The sequence below is a fragment of the Excalfactoria chinensis genome, chromosome 2 (assembly GCF_039878825.1).
Source record: "Excalfactoria chinensis isolate bCotChi1 chromosome 2, bCotChi1.hap2, whole genome shotgun sequence".
NCBI lineage: Eukaryota > Metazoa > Chordata > Aves > Galliformes > Phasianidae > Excalfactoria > Excalfactoria chinensis.
In genome coordinates, this window is record NC_092826.1 from 102,711,322 (window position 1) to 102,729,085 (window position 17,764).

The 17,764-nt window shown below is 38.2% G+C and overlaps 1 protein-coding gene across 1 annotated transcript in view; it reads right to left on the reverse strand.

Moving 5' to 3' along the window:
- Nucleotides 1-17,359, reverse strand: part of AGMO (alkylglycerol monooxygenase) — a 172,877-nt gene extending 155,518 nt beyond the window's left edge. Inside the window, exons 1-2 of the mRNA XM_072329343.1 lie at nucleotides 17,130-17,359; nucleotides 10,475-10,605 (exon numbers count right to left, since the gene is read on the reverse strand). Of these exons, the coding sequence (XP_072185444.1) occupies nucleotides 10,475-10,605; nucleotides 17,130-17,234 (236 nt within the window). The 5' untranslated portion in view covers nucleotides 17,235-17,359. The remainder of the gene's footprint in view (nucleotides 1-10,474; nucleotides 10,606-17,129) is intronic.
- Between the last annotated feature and the right edge of the window lie 405 nt (nucleotides 17,360-17,764).

Consider the following 17,764-nt stretch of genomic DNA (forward strand, 5'->3'; position numbering starts at 1 on the left):
AGGTGCTCCTTGAGAAGATGAGAAATAATATATTTTCCATGGCCAGCTGCCATATTTTACCTGCAACTAACTCATTCCTACACCTACGACAAATAAACCAATTCATCTCTTGGGCAAAAACAAAACAACAAAACTCAAACATTTTCATTTTGGCAGCTGGCAGATTAAGGATTTCTCTTAAGTTGCAATGGCAGGTGTATCTGCAACTTCAAAAAATCAACTGATCTATGCCTAGAAGTCGGACCTTACACACCTGGAACATGTTTAATTTTCATAAGAGCTGTGTTCTATAAATATTTTTAGAGAAGATTATATGTGTCCAACCAGATTTTAGCAATTCATCTCATGAGGCATCTGTAAAGGTTAGTATAAATTCTCAGTCACTTTCACAACAGGTCAGAAGGGAGCTGATATTATTCAAACACAAAGAAATGGGCATTTTTTAACATCTTTTCAATGGCCAGGAAATTTAAAACACCTTTTGCAACATACAGTATCAGTTATTATTAGGTACTGTTTTCTTACTTTATTCTTTTGCTTTTATTAACATATAATGCCTTTGCAGTACATCCAAAGATATGTAGACTGGTACATTTCCTCCATTTTTGATCAGCTTTCAATATTTCACCCTTGAGTATTTTTTTTTTTTTAAACTTTTTTTTTTTTTTCTTTTCATTTTTTCCACACGCTGAGGCCAAGGTGTAAAACTTGAGCTACCCTCACAACACATTTTTTATGTGTAACTTGCTGTACAAGTCAGAATTTGCTTATTTTTTCCTTCATGCTTGAATCACAACTCTACAGTGCATACCACTAGCTGATTACAGTAATTAGTTTGGAGTAATCCATCATATCACTATGCAGTGCTGGAGAAAGAAGAGTTGCTTAGCTAAGTATTTTTTTTTTTTTTTTTTTAAATTTACAGTGTGATAGATAGAGAAGTCCAGAGCTTGCATTCAATTACAACTCTGAAAGTTCACTTGGAGTTTTAAAGGTTTATATTGCCTATTTTTTCTCCCTCAAGTTCCATTTTCACTTCTTGAAAATACTGAGGAGAACTTAAGAAAACATTTTCCTCATTTAAATGTTAGTTTTAACCATAAATATGACAGAAGCAGATAGCTAAGACTTTTGTCATCTAGTCCAATCCTCTGCATAAGGAGCAATAAATCCTAGAACACACAGACTACACAGAAAACCTTATTATATACATTACATAGATTAGTCTTCTTGGATTTTGAATATTTCTGCTGAAAATTTTCTTACAATGAGCAAAGTATGCACTTAGGCAACTGTATTGACTCAGAAATGATTTTTATCTTCTTGTTTCTAAAGTTCATACATGCTTTATTTAAAGGTGTCAATATTTGTTTTAATAAACCATTTCCCCTCTCTCCTTCCACTGGGTCAGATTATCGCTTCCTCTAATTAAAAAAGTCCAAGAAGGAAATTCAGGGAGATGAACTCTCCATGTGGACATGAAGATCTACTTATGGTAGATCCCAATGGGATAATGAAGGAGGGAAAAGGTGGAGAAAATTCAAGTGGAAGAACAAGCAGCTGCCTCCTGGCAAAAATACCAGGTCTTGTTTTGCTTCCTCCAGCTCACAGAATAACCTTTGAGCCTGGAATCAGCTTTCTGGAGAAGTCTTCCATAGTCCCCAGGACAGACACCAGAAGTGAGAAGGATCAGGGGCAATAGCTGTTGTCTCTCTGAGCACAGGGAAAGAACTGTATATGGAAAGTGAAGTCCACAAGGAGACAACCTAGGCTCTTGCCACTGCTGCAGTCACCACCTCGCATCACACTGGGACATGACCCGGGGCCCCTGAGCTAAAAAACACAGCTCTACAGCTGGACCTACAAAGCCTCAGCTCTCAAGAGCTTTAACAGCTTTGCATCCTTGGAGGTCAGACACAGAGGGAAACATGTTAAGACACCTCGGTCAGGAGGTTATATTATCATTAAAAATAGTGAGGTATTACTAATACATTGTTTCCCTGGGTTAAATAAATTAAGTTTTCCCAGCCTGATTCAACTACATCAATGTAAAGTTTCAAAATGTTAAACAAAGGCAGTTTCTCCTCTGTAATTGGAAATTATTCAAGCTATATACGTAACAGCAGGATACATGAATAATTAAAAGCTCTGTAAGCTTTTGTTTCAGAGTGGAAAGTATAAGGATTTCCAATTCCAAAGACCCTCACGGAGCTTTCTTTTCCAGATTAAAAACTGGCTCCAGTCACAATTGAAATAAACATTTTGATAACATGAATTCAGAAAAGAGGAGAAAGGGGAAGGAGGTAAAGGACTTTGAGAAAATGTCCATTTGCAAAACAAAGCAAACCTCCTGCAACTGAAATCCCCTTTTATTTCCTGTACAGGTGCCAGGTCTTGAACAGACACTCAATTTATTACCTTGTCAGCTGACTTATTAGGGTTGACACAAATCGAACTGAAATATGCCTGACATACTGCAGTCAAGGCTTTTTTCACACTTTAGCATAAAGCCAAACTTTCCACAAGATGGAGAGAAGGGGAGAGAGAGCTGTGGGAGTTCTATTCCCTGTTTTCTATCATCAAGATGAATATGATCCTCTCCCATTCTTAATATGCAAAATCAGTCATGAAATAACCTAAGGCTAAAAAATAATTCACCAAAATGATACATCTGGGAAATGATTATCAGGCTCTGGAAAGCCCTTGATTACAGGAAATAGCACCTACATTTTGAAAAAATGTTCCCACCAGACACAAAAGCTGAATCAAGGTCTCTCCTCTTCTTCAGTATGGCTTGCTTTCTTCTCTGGTATTTTAGTCTAAATAATGCAAATCCCCAGTTTTCCTCAAGTGGGTAAAAAAGAAAAGTAAAAAAAAAATCTATCAGTTCCAAAGCAAAGTGAAATAGAGGTAAATTTGGTACTCCAACTAGCTGTGTTACATATTCTATTAGCCAAAATGTCATCTGACAGAGCTGACCTGTTGTTCACCAGACATGATCCTGCTACAATTCTTTATTTTGTCCTCCAACTGGACATTACTATTAATTTCCAATAGTAAGTGGTATCAAACATGGGGGAAAAAAAAATAACACACACACACACACACACACAAAACAAAAACAACAACAACAAAAAAAAAAACAAAAAACAAACAAAAAAAAAAAACAGGCTTTGGAAGCAAAAGGCATTATCATTATTCTTAATATGTCCTGTCTGTATAATTTGAGTCACTTCTTGTTTTCTTTGCTCTTTCATACATAAAGAAGCAATCAATAAAAAATAAAAAACTAAATATCAATATTAAATATTTAAAACATTTTCTTCAAAAATTCCATTGCCATTCATGATACAATCCATGACAATAACACCTCCCATCCTAACTTTATATGCAGTCCTTTGGTAAATATACATACAAGTCATCATTTACAAATTTCAAATTATTTAATTACTTCTGTACACCTGTACTTCTGGCATAGCAGCTTACTCTTCTTCCTTTATAAGAATGGAAATTGCATGTCTTAGATCTATTTATACCTAGCCAGGACACAGAACAGTAGAATGGGTTCCAGTAAATTCAGGACACACAGTGCTAGGAGATACTAAAACATCATTTTACATGAAGCAACAGACCTGATGTTTGAACATTTGTAAAAATAACACCAAACAAGCGTAATACAAGAGCTTACTTGGTATGTTCTTTCAATAAAGAATCTGTTTTGATCTCTCCTACTTGCAGAAGAGTGGCTATTCCACTGAATTCAGCAAATCTGCATTAGCGTTTGAGTTAGATTAGGAACAAGCCTATTATATTCTCAAAGGTCATGAACGAGCAGAAGTTATGAGTTATCCAGAACAAAGAAAGTGTTAATGTGACTGTTCTCACAGTTAAATTGCTTCAGTGAGACATCATAGTGCACCAAATCTTGAAGTAAAAAACATTTCCATAAGAATTTTTACCGAACACCTTTTCCCATGATTCTGAATTTTTCAAGTCACTGATTGCTTTTGTTCACACAAGACTATTATTTTCACTGATTTCGAAAATCAGAGAGAGTTTTCCCTAATTTCCACAACTACTAGGTGATGACCCAGCAAACTGTTAGCCAGTTCTAAAAATGCTACCCAGGTGCTCCATCTAGTGGAATTCTGATTTAAGCCTAATAAATCTTTTAGCAAAGACCAGAAATTTAGTCAGAAAAGTACGCAGTTTAGTCAGTGATTTTTTTATTATTTTTTTTTTAAAAAGAACTACATGCATGCTGATGAAATTTACCTTAATGAAAAATACAGAATAAAAATATATGCAAATATCTAGAGGCTTTGAGAAATTTGCATATTTTGTGAGCTTCGGAGATTACTGACATCAGTAATATGTCAGTAATAACATGTTTTTGATAAGAGCCAACTCAGTTCACAGCCTGTTTTCACAGAGGAGCACAAACATATCTGGCAACAAATGTTAGCAGAATGTTTTTACATTTCAAGTCACACTAGGCACAAAACTGGGCTTTAACATTCATGAATTCAGAGACCTTTATTTGGCCCGCTGTCTAGAAAATAAGAAGTGATGCAGCACTAAAAACATAAACAAATACAAATTCCAAAAACAGCTGTCTCGTTATTAAGAGGTTACAACTCAAAAGAGTTACTGGCTTCCTGACAGGTTTGTGTGAAACATGGCAAGCTCTTGAACATCATAGTAGAGACTACCAGTTGTTTCAGTCAATTAGTTTGAGAACATCCTGATTCTCCCAAGTCTCTCTCCTACGTTCTGCTCTTTAATGCTTAGTACCTTATATATCATTTCATTAAAAAATCCAGAGCCTTAAGCTCTGGCTCAGAGCTTTCCTTAGTCATCACCAGAAAGAAGCACGCTATGCACTCCAGGCTGTCTACAGCTACTCACTGGTACTCCTCTGCTCTGCCAGGAGCTATGCTCACACAGATGCTTTCCAGCATGTCTCAAACAAAATGAACCAAGTCTGCAAACTTCTCAGTTCAAACTCCTGAATGTTGCTGATATGCCCAGGGGAGTACCCACCATTGCCAGAGGTGGAGATGGTAACGGGGGAGCAGGGAGGTGGCAATGATAGGATGGCTGGCAGGAAACTCTGGCTTCTTTTATGGGCACAGCTAGATTCTAACTGCTGCAAAGACAGTGTGGCTTGCACCAAATTTATAAAGCTGTGTTAAACCAGACAGCAAGAAAGTAGCAACACTCAAGAGGATTAAATAACCAAGTATTTACTGAGTTAGCCCCACTCCATTCATTGATGATGAAGTAGGCTAACGAGAAAAAGAAATTAGACCAAACCAAGGCTGTTCATGTATGGTCCCTGCTATGAGCTTAATTGAACTGAATTAGAAAATTCTCTTCCAGAGTCAGGTCTGCCTGTTGAAAATGCTACCAATTCCCATGCACACAGTCACTGTGAAGCTGTTTATCCTACTCTAATTGCTTTACCTACAGAGAATTAGTAACTTATTTCAAAACTTATTCTTACAGAGCTGTGAGGGCTGTGAACTTTGGCAAAACGTGGGGAAGAATTAGCGGAGCATATGGGACAGTGCAGCCAGTAGGATATTCTTATGAAATACACAACTATGCAACCTATTTGAAGAGAGAGAGCAACAGGGTGCTGAGTAGATTCTGTCTCTTCAATCTTGTTACCTATTAAAATATTATTTTATGGAAACACCTATTGACAGGTGGTGTCTAAATTGCCATAGGCAGCTGCTGAAGTCATGGAGTTGTATGCAGCTTCAGTGGAGACTAAGGCAGTCTAGCTGTTGGCTGCCAGTCCTGCTCACCCACCTCTCTCTCTGAAGATAAGAAAATACCTTTTGCTCCCATACTGATCTGAAATACCTTAGCACAGGATCAGACAGACACCTTAACCAACATAAGAGAAAGAAATGAACAATGAACATAGGAAGGACAGAAGTGCAGTAGCCAGAAGTATGGTTGGTGTAGTGGCTTGGCAGCCTTAGTATTTAATCAGGTTAAGCGATTACCTTTCCATTTTGGCCCCATCTGCTCATCACTGCCCTAAGTCTGGTGGTTACCAGCCCTCAGACCTGCCAGCATAATTGCATGCATAGCTGCTCCCTGACCCAGCTCTGTCAAAATGAATGCAGCTGAGCTTAAACACCTCTTTTATAGTTCTTGGGGGGCTTTTGTTTCTGCTTTTAGCTGGATCACTTTGTCAGGACCAGGTTAGGGAGCAATTAAATGTGCAGTTATGTTGGCAGATCTGAGGGGGCAGCTGGACCAGAAGCAACACATCTGACCATGGTCTAAGTAAACATCTGTCCAAAGCTTTATTCAAACAGATGTGGAGAAAAATGTAGCTAATAAGTCTTGAAGTGAAAATATAATTTACAAGAGACTGCACATGTCAAATTTTCTTCTAAGAGATACAATCACTAATTTAGGAGATCGTAATTTTCTGCAGTCTTAAGCATAGTGAAATATCTAGAAGGTACCTCAGGAAGCCAGAACATACTTTAAGTGGAGGTATTGATGCACATAAGTATTTTGCATTCTGTTAGAACACTGTCAGCCTCATGGGGTTGTGAACTGTTTGCACCAGTCTCAACCAAGTGCATTCTAATCATTTCTGCACACTGTTACTACTAAGGATTTAGAGGTTCTGTTTTCAGGCTGCAATTTTATATACATTTAGAAGTGGGTAACTCAGTACTACAACAAAAGAATCAAATATTACTGATCTTACTACCCCAACTGCTTTTTTTCCATGCCCATTTTTTGTTCTGGTACAAGATTCTGTGAAGCTATGGTAAGAACTGATTCAGGCTAGTATCCTGGGGGAAGGTGCTCAGTGTGCTTCCTGGGCCACTTAACCACAGAGTAACACAAATCCTGATGCTGGCAAAAGGGGAAAGGAAGATCAGAGACAGGAATAAGCAAACAGACTACAGGTCAGGCAAGGGTGTTTCATTTGGCAGCAGTTTTGGCCTAAAATGTATGTGAAACCACCCCTTCAGTCTCGCTTCTGGAAAAGAATTATGTAAAACCCAGATCTTTACAGAATTGAACTGTACTGGTTTACAGGAGAAACAGGATTTCTACTCCTTTGAATCAATTACTGCTGATGTGCAAGTATCTTGAGATGAGTAATATGAACTAACCCAAAAGGATTTTCTGCTTTCTGATGCTCAGCACTACTTCAGAGAACTTTAACCTCCCCGTTTCATAAAGCGAAGTATTTAATACATAAAAATTGTGGTGTTCTCTTCAGAAATAGGGAAGTTCATTGCAGATTTGACTGACAAAATCATTAAACATATATATTCACACACACACACTATGACTGTGTTGCAGATCTGTGCACTAAAATCTGGCAATTGAGCATGACCATAAGGAACAGAGACTTTCCCAACTAGTCGAAAATGTACCTACCTCAGTTATCCCCCAAACACTTTTTGATTTGATTTATGTTCTGCTGCTTTAAAAGAAGAAATGGGCCAATATGAAATAATGCACATACTTGTACAGAGGATATTTATACCCAAAATAAACTTTCTCTTGGGAGAATATTTTTAAAGCAGCATTTCAAGCCTCCTGGCAATGGTTTGTTAGAGAAGTTAGTTATTTATTTAGTTCTCAGAAATTTTTTAACCACCAACATTTTAGTTGCAGGGAATGAGGTTAATAATTCAAATCTCCCCCTTTCTTCCAAATTACTTTTCTTTGTATATAAAATTTACCAATCACACATGCAGAGGAATGAACAGTATGTACTAAAGCAGAGAAAATTATATTTAAGAATATTTTAGAATAAGCGACATATATATGCAATGCAGTTCTACTTACTGCATGCTGTTAAGTCTAATAAGTCTAAAACAAAACACATTACCTTGTCTGATTAGACTTTTCCTCTTGCACCTACATTTTTTTACATTTGGCAAACAAATATCAATAATTTATGATTTGCATTTTCTCCAACAATGAAGTAAGAAACACTGAATAAATATTGTTTTCCCTGAAGAGATGCAGTACTTGTTATACAGACTGTGAAATGGAAAAACATGCTCACAGGATGAATATGGTCTGTGACTCCTAATTCTTCCATAAAATCTAAAGACCTCCATGCAATGACGCATCTGAAGCTTCATTCTAACTAATAGACTGAAGCCCACCATTTTAGACTCAACCACAGATTTTTTTTAAGGAAGTGGCAAACCATTGCTGCTAGTTGAGAAAATGAAAATTAGTCCCTGGGAGAGGATACAATCAATGGTGTGTTAATCTAACCTTCAGCTGTTAATGATTTGCACTACTATTTCCCCTGATGCTGTGGGTTCTGCTGAAATATTGTTTTAGCAGTTTCTGTCAGCTTTCCCTACCTTTTTTTCTGCCTGAAAGGGAAAGACTGAAGTGAAAATCTTAGCAACGGGTTTTGTGTGCGCTACTTTTTTTCCAACCCAGTTCTTTCACACCATAGAAGCAGAGGACAGAAGGTAAACTGTTCTGTTTTTTCAGTTCAGGCCTCTTGCCAGTCTAACATTTCAAACTCCTCTTATTCATAAAAGGGTATCTACTCCAAGCAGTCACTATTGGAACTCTGACATTAACATGCAGTTAAATAATTTAGAAAGTCTGTCTTTTGCCTGCTTCTTTGATATTCAGACAGAAATTTCAAAGCTTTACAGAACTCCTTTTTTTTTTTTTTTTTTTTTTTGAAAGGACCACTGAGAGGAGTCTTTGTCTGTTCAGACATGAGAGAGTAGTGCGAGTGACCCAGATGATACTTCTCGTTTTGGTAAATCAATAACTGTCCTGATCCTGTAGATCAGCCTGGTCCTACAAAGTATGTGTTCCTTAAGGATCGTTTAGTTCACTCAAAATAACTTTACAAAATAGTTCTTATCCAAAAGAAAACTGCCTAGCCCACAAGCCAAATTCTGCAGCAAAGTACTGAGTGCCAAAATAATAAAAGTACTCAGCACCTTGCTAAGCTGCGTTCCACACATGCAACATTAGTTTTCTTAACAGGCATTTGTTCCAGGAATTAGTGCCTCTGAAGCATTTTAGTATTCTTTAAATGCAGCCAAAAGACTTCACAAAACCATTTAAACTTCATCACACATATCTCAGTCCCCTTGTTTAACTTAATCAATCCTGAATATTTTAGATAAGAAAAATAAACATGCTAAATCTGAAGTATACTACTGTCTAGAAAAATATGAGTAAGTTGAAGAAAAATAATATTTGAACTATCTCCATTTTAGCTGCATGAAAATGAGAGTAAGCCTTCATTAGTGTTGTGTTTCAGTGTACACAAGTCCAATGCTTAAATATTTAATTTATCATAGCATAAAGTATGACAAACTCAATGTTCCTCCTTCACAATCATGTTCACAAGTCTTATTAAAAGCGCATAAAATTGTTTGAATACAGACTTCTCACTTTTCCTTTATTACAAAATCTAGAAGTACTGTACAAATTCAAACATTCAATAAATAACAAAGTGGATGACTAGCAGATTTCACAATTTAAGTAAGAAGAAAATGGACATGTTGTTGTTTCTGTGCTTTTTTAATGTATTTTATCACTACCTTAGATTGTAAAATTCACATTGACAAGAATGAGGGACCTGTAAGTAGCAAAAACTGCATTTCACCAATTCAAAACATTTAAGGATGATCAAATATATCATCCATGTATTTCTGTGTGGCCAAATTCAAGAACACATTGCCTATGAATGAGGAATGTAAACCACAATCTAAAAAAAGTATTTGAGGATGAAAGATGGCTCAAAGGACTAACATGGACCTGGGATATATAAAGAGAGGAAGAAAAACTAGAAATAGAGAACAAATGACTTCATTACTTGGCACTGATGTAGCAGTTTCTGAAATATGGAGTGCATTTGAGACATCAACACTAAGAAGGCTGAAAAACTGTTGAGGATTCAAAAAAGAACTGTGGGAATATTGGAAATAATTGAAAATATACTATATAGTCAAATTCGAATAATTGAAACTTTTCTTTCTGTAATGAACAAATTACACTCAATGAGGGCAATCTGTAAATTCACACCTAGGAAAAAGAAACCTAACCCCTCTTTAACTGAAAAAAAGCATAATAAAATCTATCATCTGGAAATTCACATCATGAAAAGTAAGATCTAAAACACAATATTCCTCACAATTTTTTATAGCACCTGAAAAAGCACTTTAGAATTAGTCAGATTCCCTATTAGTATATATTTAGCAAATAATAATGGGTATCTATTTAAAATACCTTCACCATTATGTAATTCAAGTTAATCTTATGACCTCTATGCAGAAGAGAGAAAATAGTGATCATATTTACATCATTTCTCTCAAGCATTAATATCTTTCAGAAATCCACTGAAATCAGAAAAGATAATGAATGAAATCAAAGAACTTTGAATCCTGGGTCTAAAAAAGTGACTTTAAGTTAATATAACGTGCATACTTACTCTGGAAGTCGAGACAGAATACCCAGTGAAAGAGAACTTATGCCATCATTGATCCGACCTGGCAGTTTATGTTGCTGAACCCAGCTGACAGCAAACTCCAACACAATAAAAGCAATGAAGAATGGAATACTCTGGAAAATAATGGAAGAAAAAAAAAATCACAATATAAGCAAGATTAGATCCACCTTTTCAAGATCCTTAGATCTTTTTACTCAGGTAGTGATGAGGCTCTGGAACCACTGCTCAGAGAAGGTGTGGATGCTCCATTCCTGGATGCATTCAAGACCAGGCTGGAAGGGGCCAATGTAGAACAGCCCGAACTAGTGGGTGGCCTGGGTTTTTAAGGCTTCCTCCAACTGAAGCCATTCAGTGATTCAAAGAGCAGCTTATGCCACCATACACTTCTCAGATTGTGTAACACGACGGAAAGCACAACAGAGCAGCAAGGTCCCAGGCCACAGAGAGTGAAGATCCACTCAAACACAATAGAAGTGAGCACAGAAAGAAGAAACAACTTAGCTTCAGAAGTCCTTTAAGGCCCTCAGGTAGGCAAAGATCTCCAGATGAAATGCCCTCATCTCCACTACCAACCCTAGAATGAAGGCTGGGAAGGGGTAAAGCCAGGATCTCCCTTGGGTGGCCATGCCTTTCTACAAGGTGCTCAATCACTGGCTCAAGCTGTGACTTAGCATTTCCACTACAGGTTGGCTGTCATCTTTCTAGCTACTAATGCATCCTGATAAATACAGTAATGCTTGTTGTGGATTTTATAAACAAGTACAACCTACTAGGCTGTCATTTTATATATACACAACAGCATAAATCCAGTGCACTAACCCCATGCCATATTAATTTACTTTATATCATCTGCACATAAGTTATTAAGCAGCAACAAAACAAAATACAAAAGTCTTTCCAAACTCATTTCTCATATTCAAGAAAATCAGTGGTAGCAACAACATTAGTGGACTCCTCTAATCCCAAATTGAAACATTTGTCATGTATTTTTTTGAAAGTGTTTGGTCACTGAATCTGGCATCCAACAATGCCATCTAAAAGAGATAAAAGTGTGAGTTTCTGTCTATTTGTCCTATCTGTTGCCATGCTTTTCACGATAGTAACAGCTCTTCTGTATGTGCTTTTACCATAGAACCTAGGAGCTATTTGAACAAACTGTGAAGCCCATTTTGATCCGGACCATAACAAGTCCTCTTTGCAGACCAAGTATCAATGATGCAATGCACCCTTTTCTCTTTTGTGTTAGTGCTAGCTGTCAAATCATTTTCTGCCTTCCAGAAGAAAACCTTAATTTTTTGTGAGACAAGCATTTTTCAGTCACAACATTGTTTAAGTTTAGGATTTAACTCAAACTGTATATCCTGAGTCTCATATCTACCGACAAATAAAAAACATACAAGAACAATGCCCAGTAGAGAAAGGTATGCACATAAGTAGTAATAGGACTGCACTGCTACTGTGACAATACCATGCTTCATCAATGTGACAATACTATGCTTCATCAATGCCAACAGATTGCTACGGCTGTTTCCAAATTTTGATCAGCATCCTGAAGAATGAGAAAAGATTGACCAGAAGTAATTGGCATTCAGGGTTTTTTGTTTGCTTGCTTGTTACTGATTTTTGTTTGTTTTGTTTTTACTGACACAAAAGTCCTAACAGTCCTTGCAGTCCACAGAAGGAAAAAGTGATGGTCCCACCAGCCACCATATCCACCACTTAAGAATACGTGGCAATGAAAATAGGAAGCAGCAATTTTCCTTCCATCAGATCTCTTAAGCTTAAACCATCTCATTCTGTAGGAAAATTTAGGTCACCTTTTCTGTAGTACTAAGACATAAAATTTCCACCATGTTTTTAAGGGATAGAGAAACTCAACATCAGTGAGTTTTTATCCTACCACTAATTGGAAGCAGCATATTATCAGTCATGTCTCTCTAAGCCTTCTATCACTGTCCCCTTCAAGTGACCTGCAAACGTGTGAATCCACAAACTGAAACCCTCCACAGTGTCTGTGACTATACCATATTTTCATGGAAGAAGCGTGATGCTTCTGCAAATGTCACTGCATTTTGGAGGGTGCTCATTTTTGTTGCCAAGTGAGACATGATCTGGGAATTTCTACCAGGCTGGGACACCAAAGAGACTAAGATGGATAAAGACCAGATTGCTCAGTAGAAAAAGAATAGGATGATTCAAACCATGCAAGCAGCAAGAGATTTATAGTGTCTAGGAAATGTGAAAGTTCATAAACTGCAGCAGCTCAGGGTTAGGTTACAATAACAGATGAACAGAGATTGATATCAACATGGCACTTTTTAATTTAGATGCCTAGCTTGCATTTTAAATATCTAAAGGCCTCTTTGGGACACGCACTAGCTGATGATATAAAACCTTGGAAAGCAAAGGAAAACTTAAGGATAAAGCCTAAACATTTTCCAGCAAAAACAGTGTGGTAAATCTTCTGATATTTGAAACAATAAAAAGCCACCCTCCATTTGAAATCATTGAAGCATGCTAGAAAAATATAAGTGCTTCCTGTTTTGTTTTAATTCCTTCATTTCTAGGTAGATAAGGTTGTTAATGTTCCATTTGTTCTTTTTCTTTTAGTTGCTACAGCTAAACAACTGATCCCTAACTTATGAAACAGGCCAGCTAACTGTGCTTCTGCGTTCAGCAGAGATTAAAATGGTCATAGTAAGAATGACCAAGAAATCTGACCACAATATTAAGAGTCAGCTCTACCACAGTCTATAGGCAGGTTTGAAGTTACAGATACAGAGCAGCAGAAGCTACACTTCAAATTGAATGGATTCAGAGCAGAATAACTGGAATTCTTTTTTCATGAAATGAAAATAGTGCACAGGAAATATATGATGCTAGTATTCTGTGCAGCACTTTACCTAGTAACTTCTGAAATGGTTAAAATACTTGCCTTTATACTAATATAACTTCTTCCCTATTGACTTCATTAAATATTTTCTTCCCACTGTGAAGCTGTGAGGCAGCCAAGATTTGACAGCACTTTTTGACTCACAAATAGGGAGTGTCAGAGTAAAGAGGATAAAGAAACACTCAGGCAGTCTTAACCCCCTGCCCATCAAGGAGCTTGTAAAATTTATGACATACCTCTTGTTCTAAGAAATTACTACCTCTCTCCCATACATCCACATTATGCTGTGTTCAAAGTGGATCAAAGTGATCAACTGCACCAAGACTAGCTCATACTATTTCTATGAACATAATACGTTGTAGTTATTTTCATAGGTCAGGATCACAACAAGTTCGATGCCATACAAACAAAAGGAAAAGGAAAAGGTGTAAGACATCAGAAGCGTACAATTAAAACTGCAAAAAAGAAGGCGGTCAATAAAGCAGACAATAATTTCCAGCAGTCTAAACATTTATTTTGTTGTTTTTTTTTTTCTTCCTTTTTTTTTTTTTTTGTTTGGTTAGTAGTCTTTTTGATTGGTTGTTGATTTGATGGTTTGTTTTGGCATTATTTTTGTTTGTTTTTTGCTTTTTTGTTTTTTTCTTATTAACAATGACAGTAAAGATATTTAAGGAACCTGAGGAGGATAAGTAGTTTCGGTGAAATTTTTAAGTACTGCCGCTGCAAGCAAACTGGCACAAAATTAAGCAATAGCCACTGTTTGACTCCTGGGTCAGAGACAGCAGCTGGCCTGTTTTGATATCTTCTGATCTATAAATGTTTTACTCTGTTTCCACTTTCTTTCTCTTCATCCATCACCAGAAATGCTTAAAGGGGATTTACATTAGTTTTTGTGGGTTTCGTGAGTAACTGAGCCATAAATTCAAAGTCTTACATTGAGTAAGAGACTTTCCCTTACAAGTAACCAATACTTAGAGAATGTGAAGGACCATTTTAAACCAATTTTTACTTCATACAGTTGCAAAAAAATAATACTCTCAGTTGAAACCCAGCATAAATTCACCATTTTATTGCAAGCCTTGAAACAGTTTGTTTTCTTAAAGTCCCAGGTCCTCATAATGTAAGAATCTCAACTTTCACATAGAACTAAATAAGCAGGTTCTGTGCCTCATTATTTAGAAGCAAAGCCTAAAAATGTGAATTGAGTGTAAATGTGAACTCAATCTTTAGGCTCTACAAAGCTGAGAGTAAATAGCAAAGAAAAACATTAATTACTAAGTTTAATGTTTCCATTTTGGGGCTTTCAGCAAAAGGAACCAGTGCACTCTCCTCTGACGTCTGGCTACAGGAAAGTCTTTACTGAGCATAAGTGATAATTCTAGAACATAACAAGAAGCAAAGTGAAATTGTTTCTGCTCATGAAAGCAATGATCAAAAATGATTCCCTCCAGCCCATCTACTAAGCGTGAGGGAATCCAAGAAACAGAGTATGCAAAGTATATTCTTAGAGCCATAGCAGAGGATGCTTGTGAAATGACAAGGTAAGCACTAGTATCCATTGTTGGAGTCAGGGTCTTCTAACCTGGGGATATACAACTGACTTGTACTCTCTCTTCACTTTCTTGAACACAGGGGAAATCATGGCTTTCAAAGCCTACTTGGCAAAAGCCCAAATAAAAATAAATTCAATGACTGTGGTGCAGAATTTGGACCCCTTGTCACAGACTTTTGGAGACCAGCTGGAAGGGTTATTTCTCCATGACTCTGCTGCAGAGCTTTGCTTACAGGTCTTTGGTAACCGATCAGCCTATGTTTTGAATGGTACCTGGGGTCTTCACATACAGTTATGCCAATAAACAGAGCACAATGCAGAGATCCAGAGCCTCCCTGCCTCTGAAAATTGAAGCGATACAACCACAGTGAGAAAGTGCATTGAACAAGTTAGGATAAGCTATTTGGTTTGCAAAATCAGAGCTGCGTCACCATTTCTGTCTTTTGCCTCACAGATGTAAAAACACAACTAAGTCCAGCTCAAAGGAGCTGCTCCTACAAAATGCATATATTTTCTCAATCACCAGAAGTGCTCTATTTTGCAAATCACTAAAAATGACTATTTGAATGAACTTGAAGGTTCCTTCACCCTCATAATGATGGAAGGTGCATACCCTCACTGCTAGCATCATGACTTCTAATGAGCTAGAAACTTTATCTGGTGCAGAACAGTTACTTCTATGCACAATGATACAGTCAGAAGAAATTCTAAAGACTTTCTAAGCTCAGACCAAGGCTATAGAGTTGGGATAGTTGGACCACTATTAGACTTTTACACAAAATAGAATTATGCTGTCAACAAATACATTGAGAGGGATTCCTGCTAAAACTATACCAAGACAGCAATTACAGGAAGTATAACTGTACTAAGAAACCTTTTATAGTCTAAGTTTTTTGCTAAATATATATCCCTTATAAATTTATCATAAGGGAACCATAAAAAGAAGAAACCTGCAGATATTTCCATAATGCTAATTAGGAATTCTTCTGTAAATATTCTTAATTGTGCACTCAGTCACAGGAATAATGGGTTAGGACAAGTTCTGAGCAGAATATAGAACAAGCTACTGTGGGAGAAGGAAAACCAGGGATAGTAAGGAATGGTGCTGGCAGGAAAATGTGTGACACTCAAATGAAAATGTGGGAACAGTAAAAGAGATAGAGAAAGGCAATAGTTAGAACTGGAGGGAGCAATCAGCTGACCAGGCAAAATAGTCAGGCTCTTGACAGACCTCCTTGACCATCACATTACAGCATAGTTGCAAAACACCTCCGAGGAAAACAGTCTACCAACTGTCTGCACTGTATACACAAGCTGGGTTTGCAGCAGCTGTCTTCTTATCCTATCCAAAGGAACAGTGTTTGCTGATAGCCGCCATCAGCAGTGGGTTGCTGAATGCTGAGATTCCTGGTAAGCTGCTGACAGTGCTGCACAATCCCGTAACACCCCCACAACAACCCAATAGCAGCAGCTGCACAGCAGTTCAAGATATGTGCCATGACAGATACGTGCAATCGGTAGGGCAGAAGGGAGCAAAGGTACCTCCATGAAAGCAGATATGCCAGCAGAGTGGGAGGGGAGAAAGGGACACTGCTGCCAAGGGAGCTCTCACACTTGACCTCTGTACTCTTGCCTCGGAGCTGTAGGAGACAGCACTGTCCCAACACAAATATTTGCTCTCATTCTCTTAAACAACCTTTATGTTTTTGGTGTTGTTGTTTGTTTTGTTTTGTTTTGTTTTTGTTTTGTTTTATTTTCTTTTAAATATGTTTTTTATTTTTATTTTTTCCTTCGAGCTGTTGGTACTAACTTTAAGGGCACAAAGAAAGCTGACTTTTTACTTGTGTTAAAATCTGCAAAGGTAGGATCTTGGAGTGAATAGCCTGACAGTATCATGTTTTCTGCTTTACTCAGTATTGACGATTTGAACAGCATTAACATCAACACTCAGATGTGGGGTGTTCCTCTGAAAGCTCTACCTCCGGCTATCAGGCACAAGCATCTGAGCCTTCATTTATAATACATTAGAAGAGTACGCAGCTTGCAGACACAGAAAGACAAGGTATTTCATCTTACTTAAGATATTCTTCCCCGGTCCACCGGAAAAAAAGACAGGTGCTGCCTCAGCACAGGGTGGGCGGAGAGGCCGGCAAAGGATGCCGCCGGCAAAGAGGAGGGAAGGGGGCTCTCACCTTCTCTACGTAGTCGGGTACCTCCTCCAGCGTACGGAAGGAGCTCTCGCCGGGTGGCAGCACGTAGAAGAGTGCTCGGAGCTGCTGCCCCGCCGTGGTGCCCATGGCCCTGCCGCTCCGCGTCGTGCTGACCCGGCTTTGCGGTCGCCGCAGGTGCGCAGATGACAGACAGGGCGCTCCCGGCGCTCGCTGCGTGGGGGCACCGCGGCCACGGCCGCGCCCGCTCTGACCTGCAGCCCGGCCCCGAGGTTTCGATTCGTTTCCCCTTGGTGCTGAGAGGGTTTGCAGAGGAGAAACTGCCTACTTCTTTTGGCATCGTGCTGCTATGCAGATTGTTCTCTTATTATTTTTCAGTGTGTCCTTGTGTAGATGACCTTCCAGTACTTGAATGCAGATAGATTTAAGCAGGAAGGGAAGCAGTTTGTTACACTGTCTAATAGTGATAGGGTAAAGGGGGAATGGCTTCAAACTAAAAGAGGGGAGATTTAGGTTAGATGTTAGGAGGAAATTCTTTACTCAGATAGTTGTGAGTCCTTGGCACAGGCTGCCTGGAGAAGCTGTGGATGCCCCATCCCTGGAGGCGTTCAGGGCCAGGCTGGATGGGGCCCTGAGCAGTGTCAGCTGGTGGCTGGCAG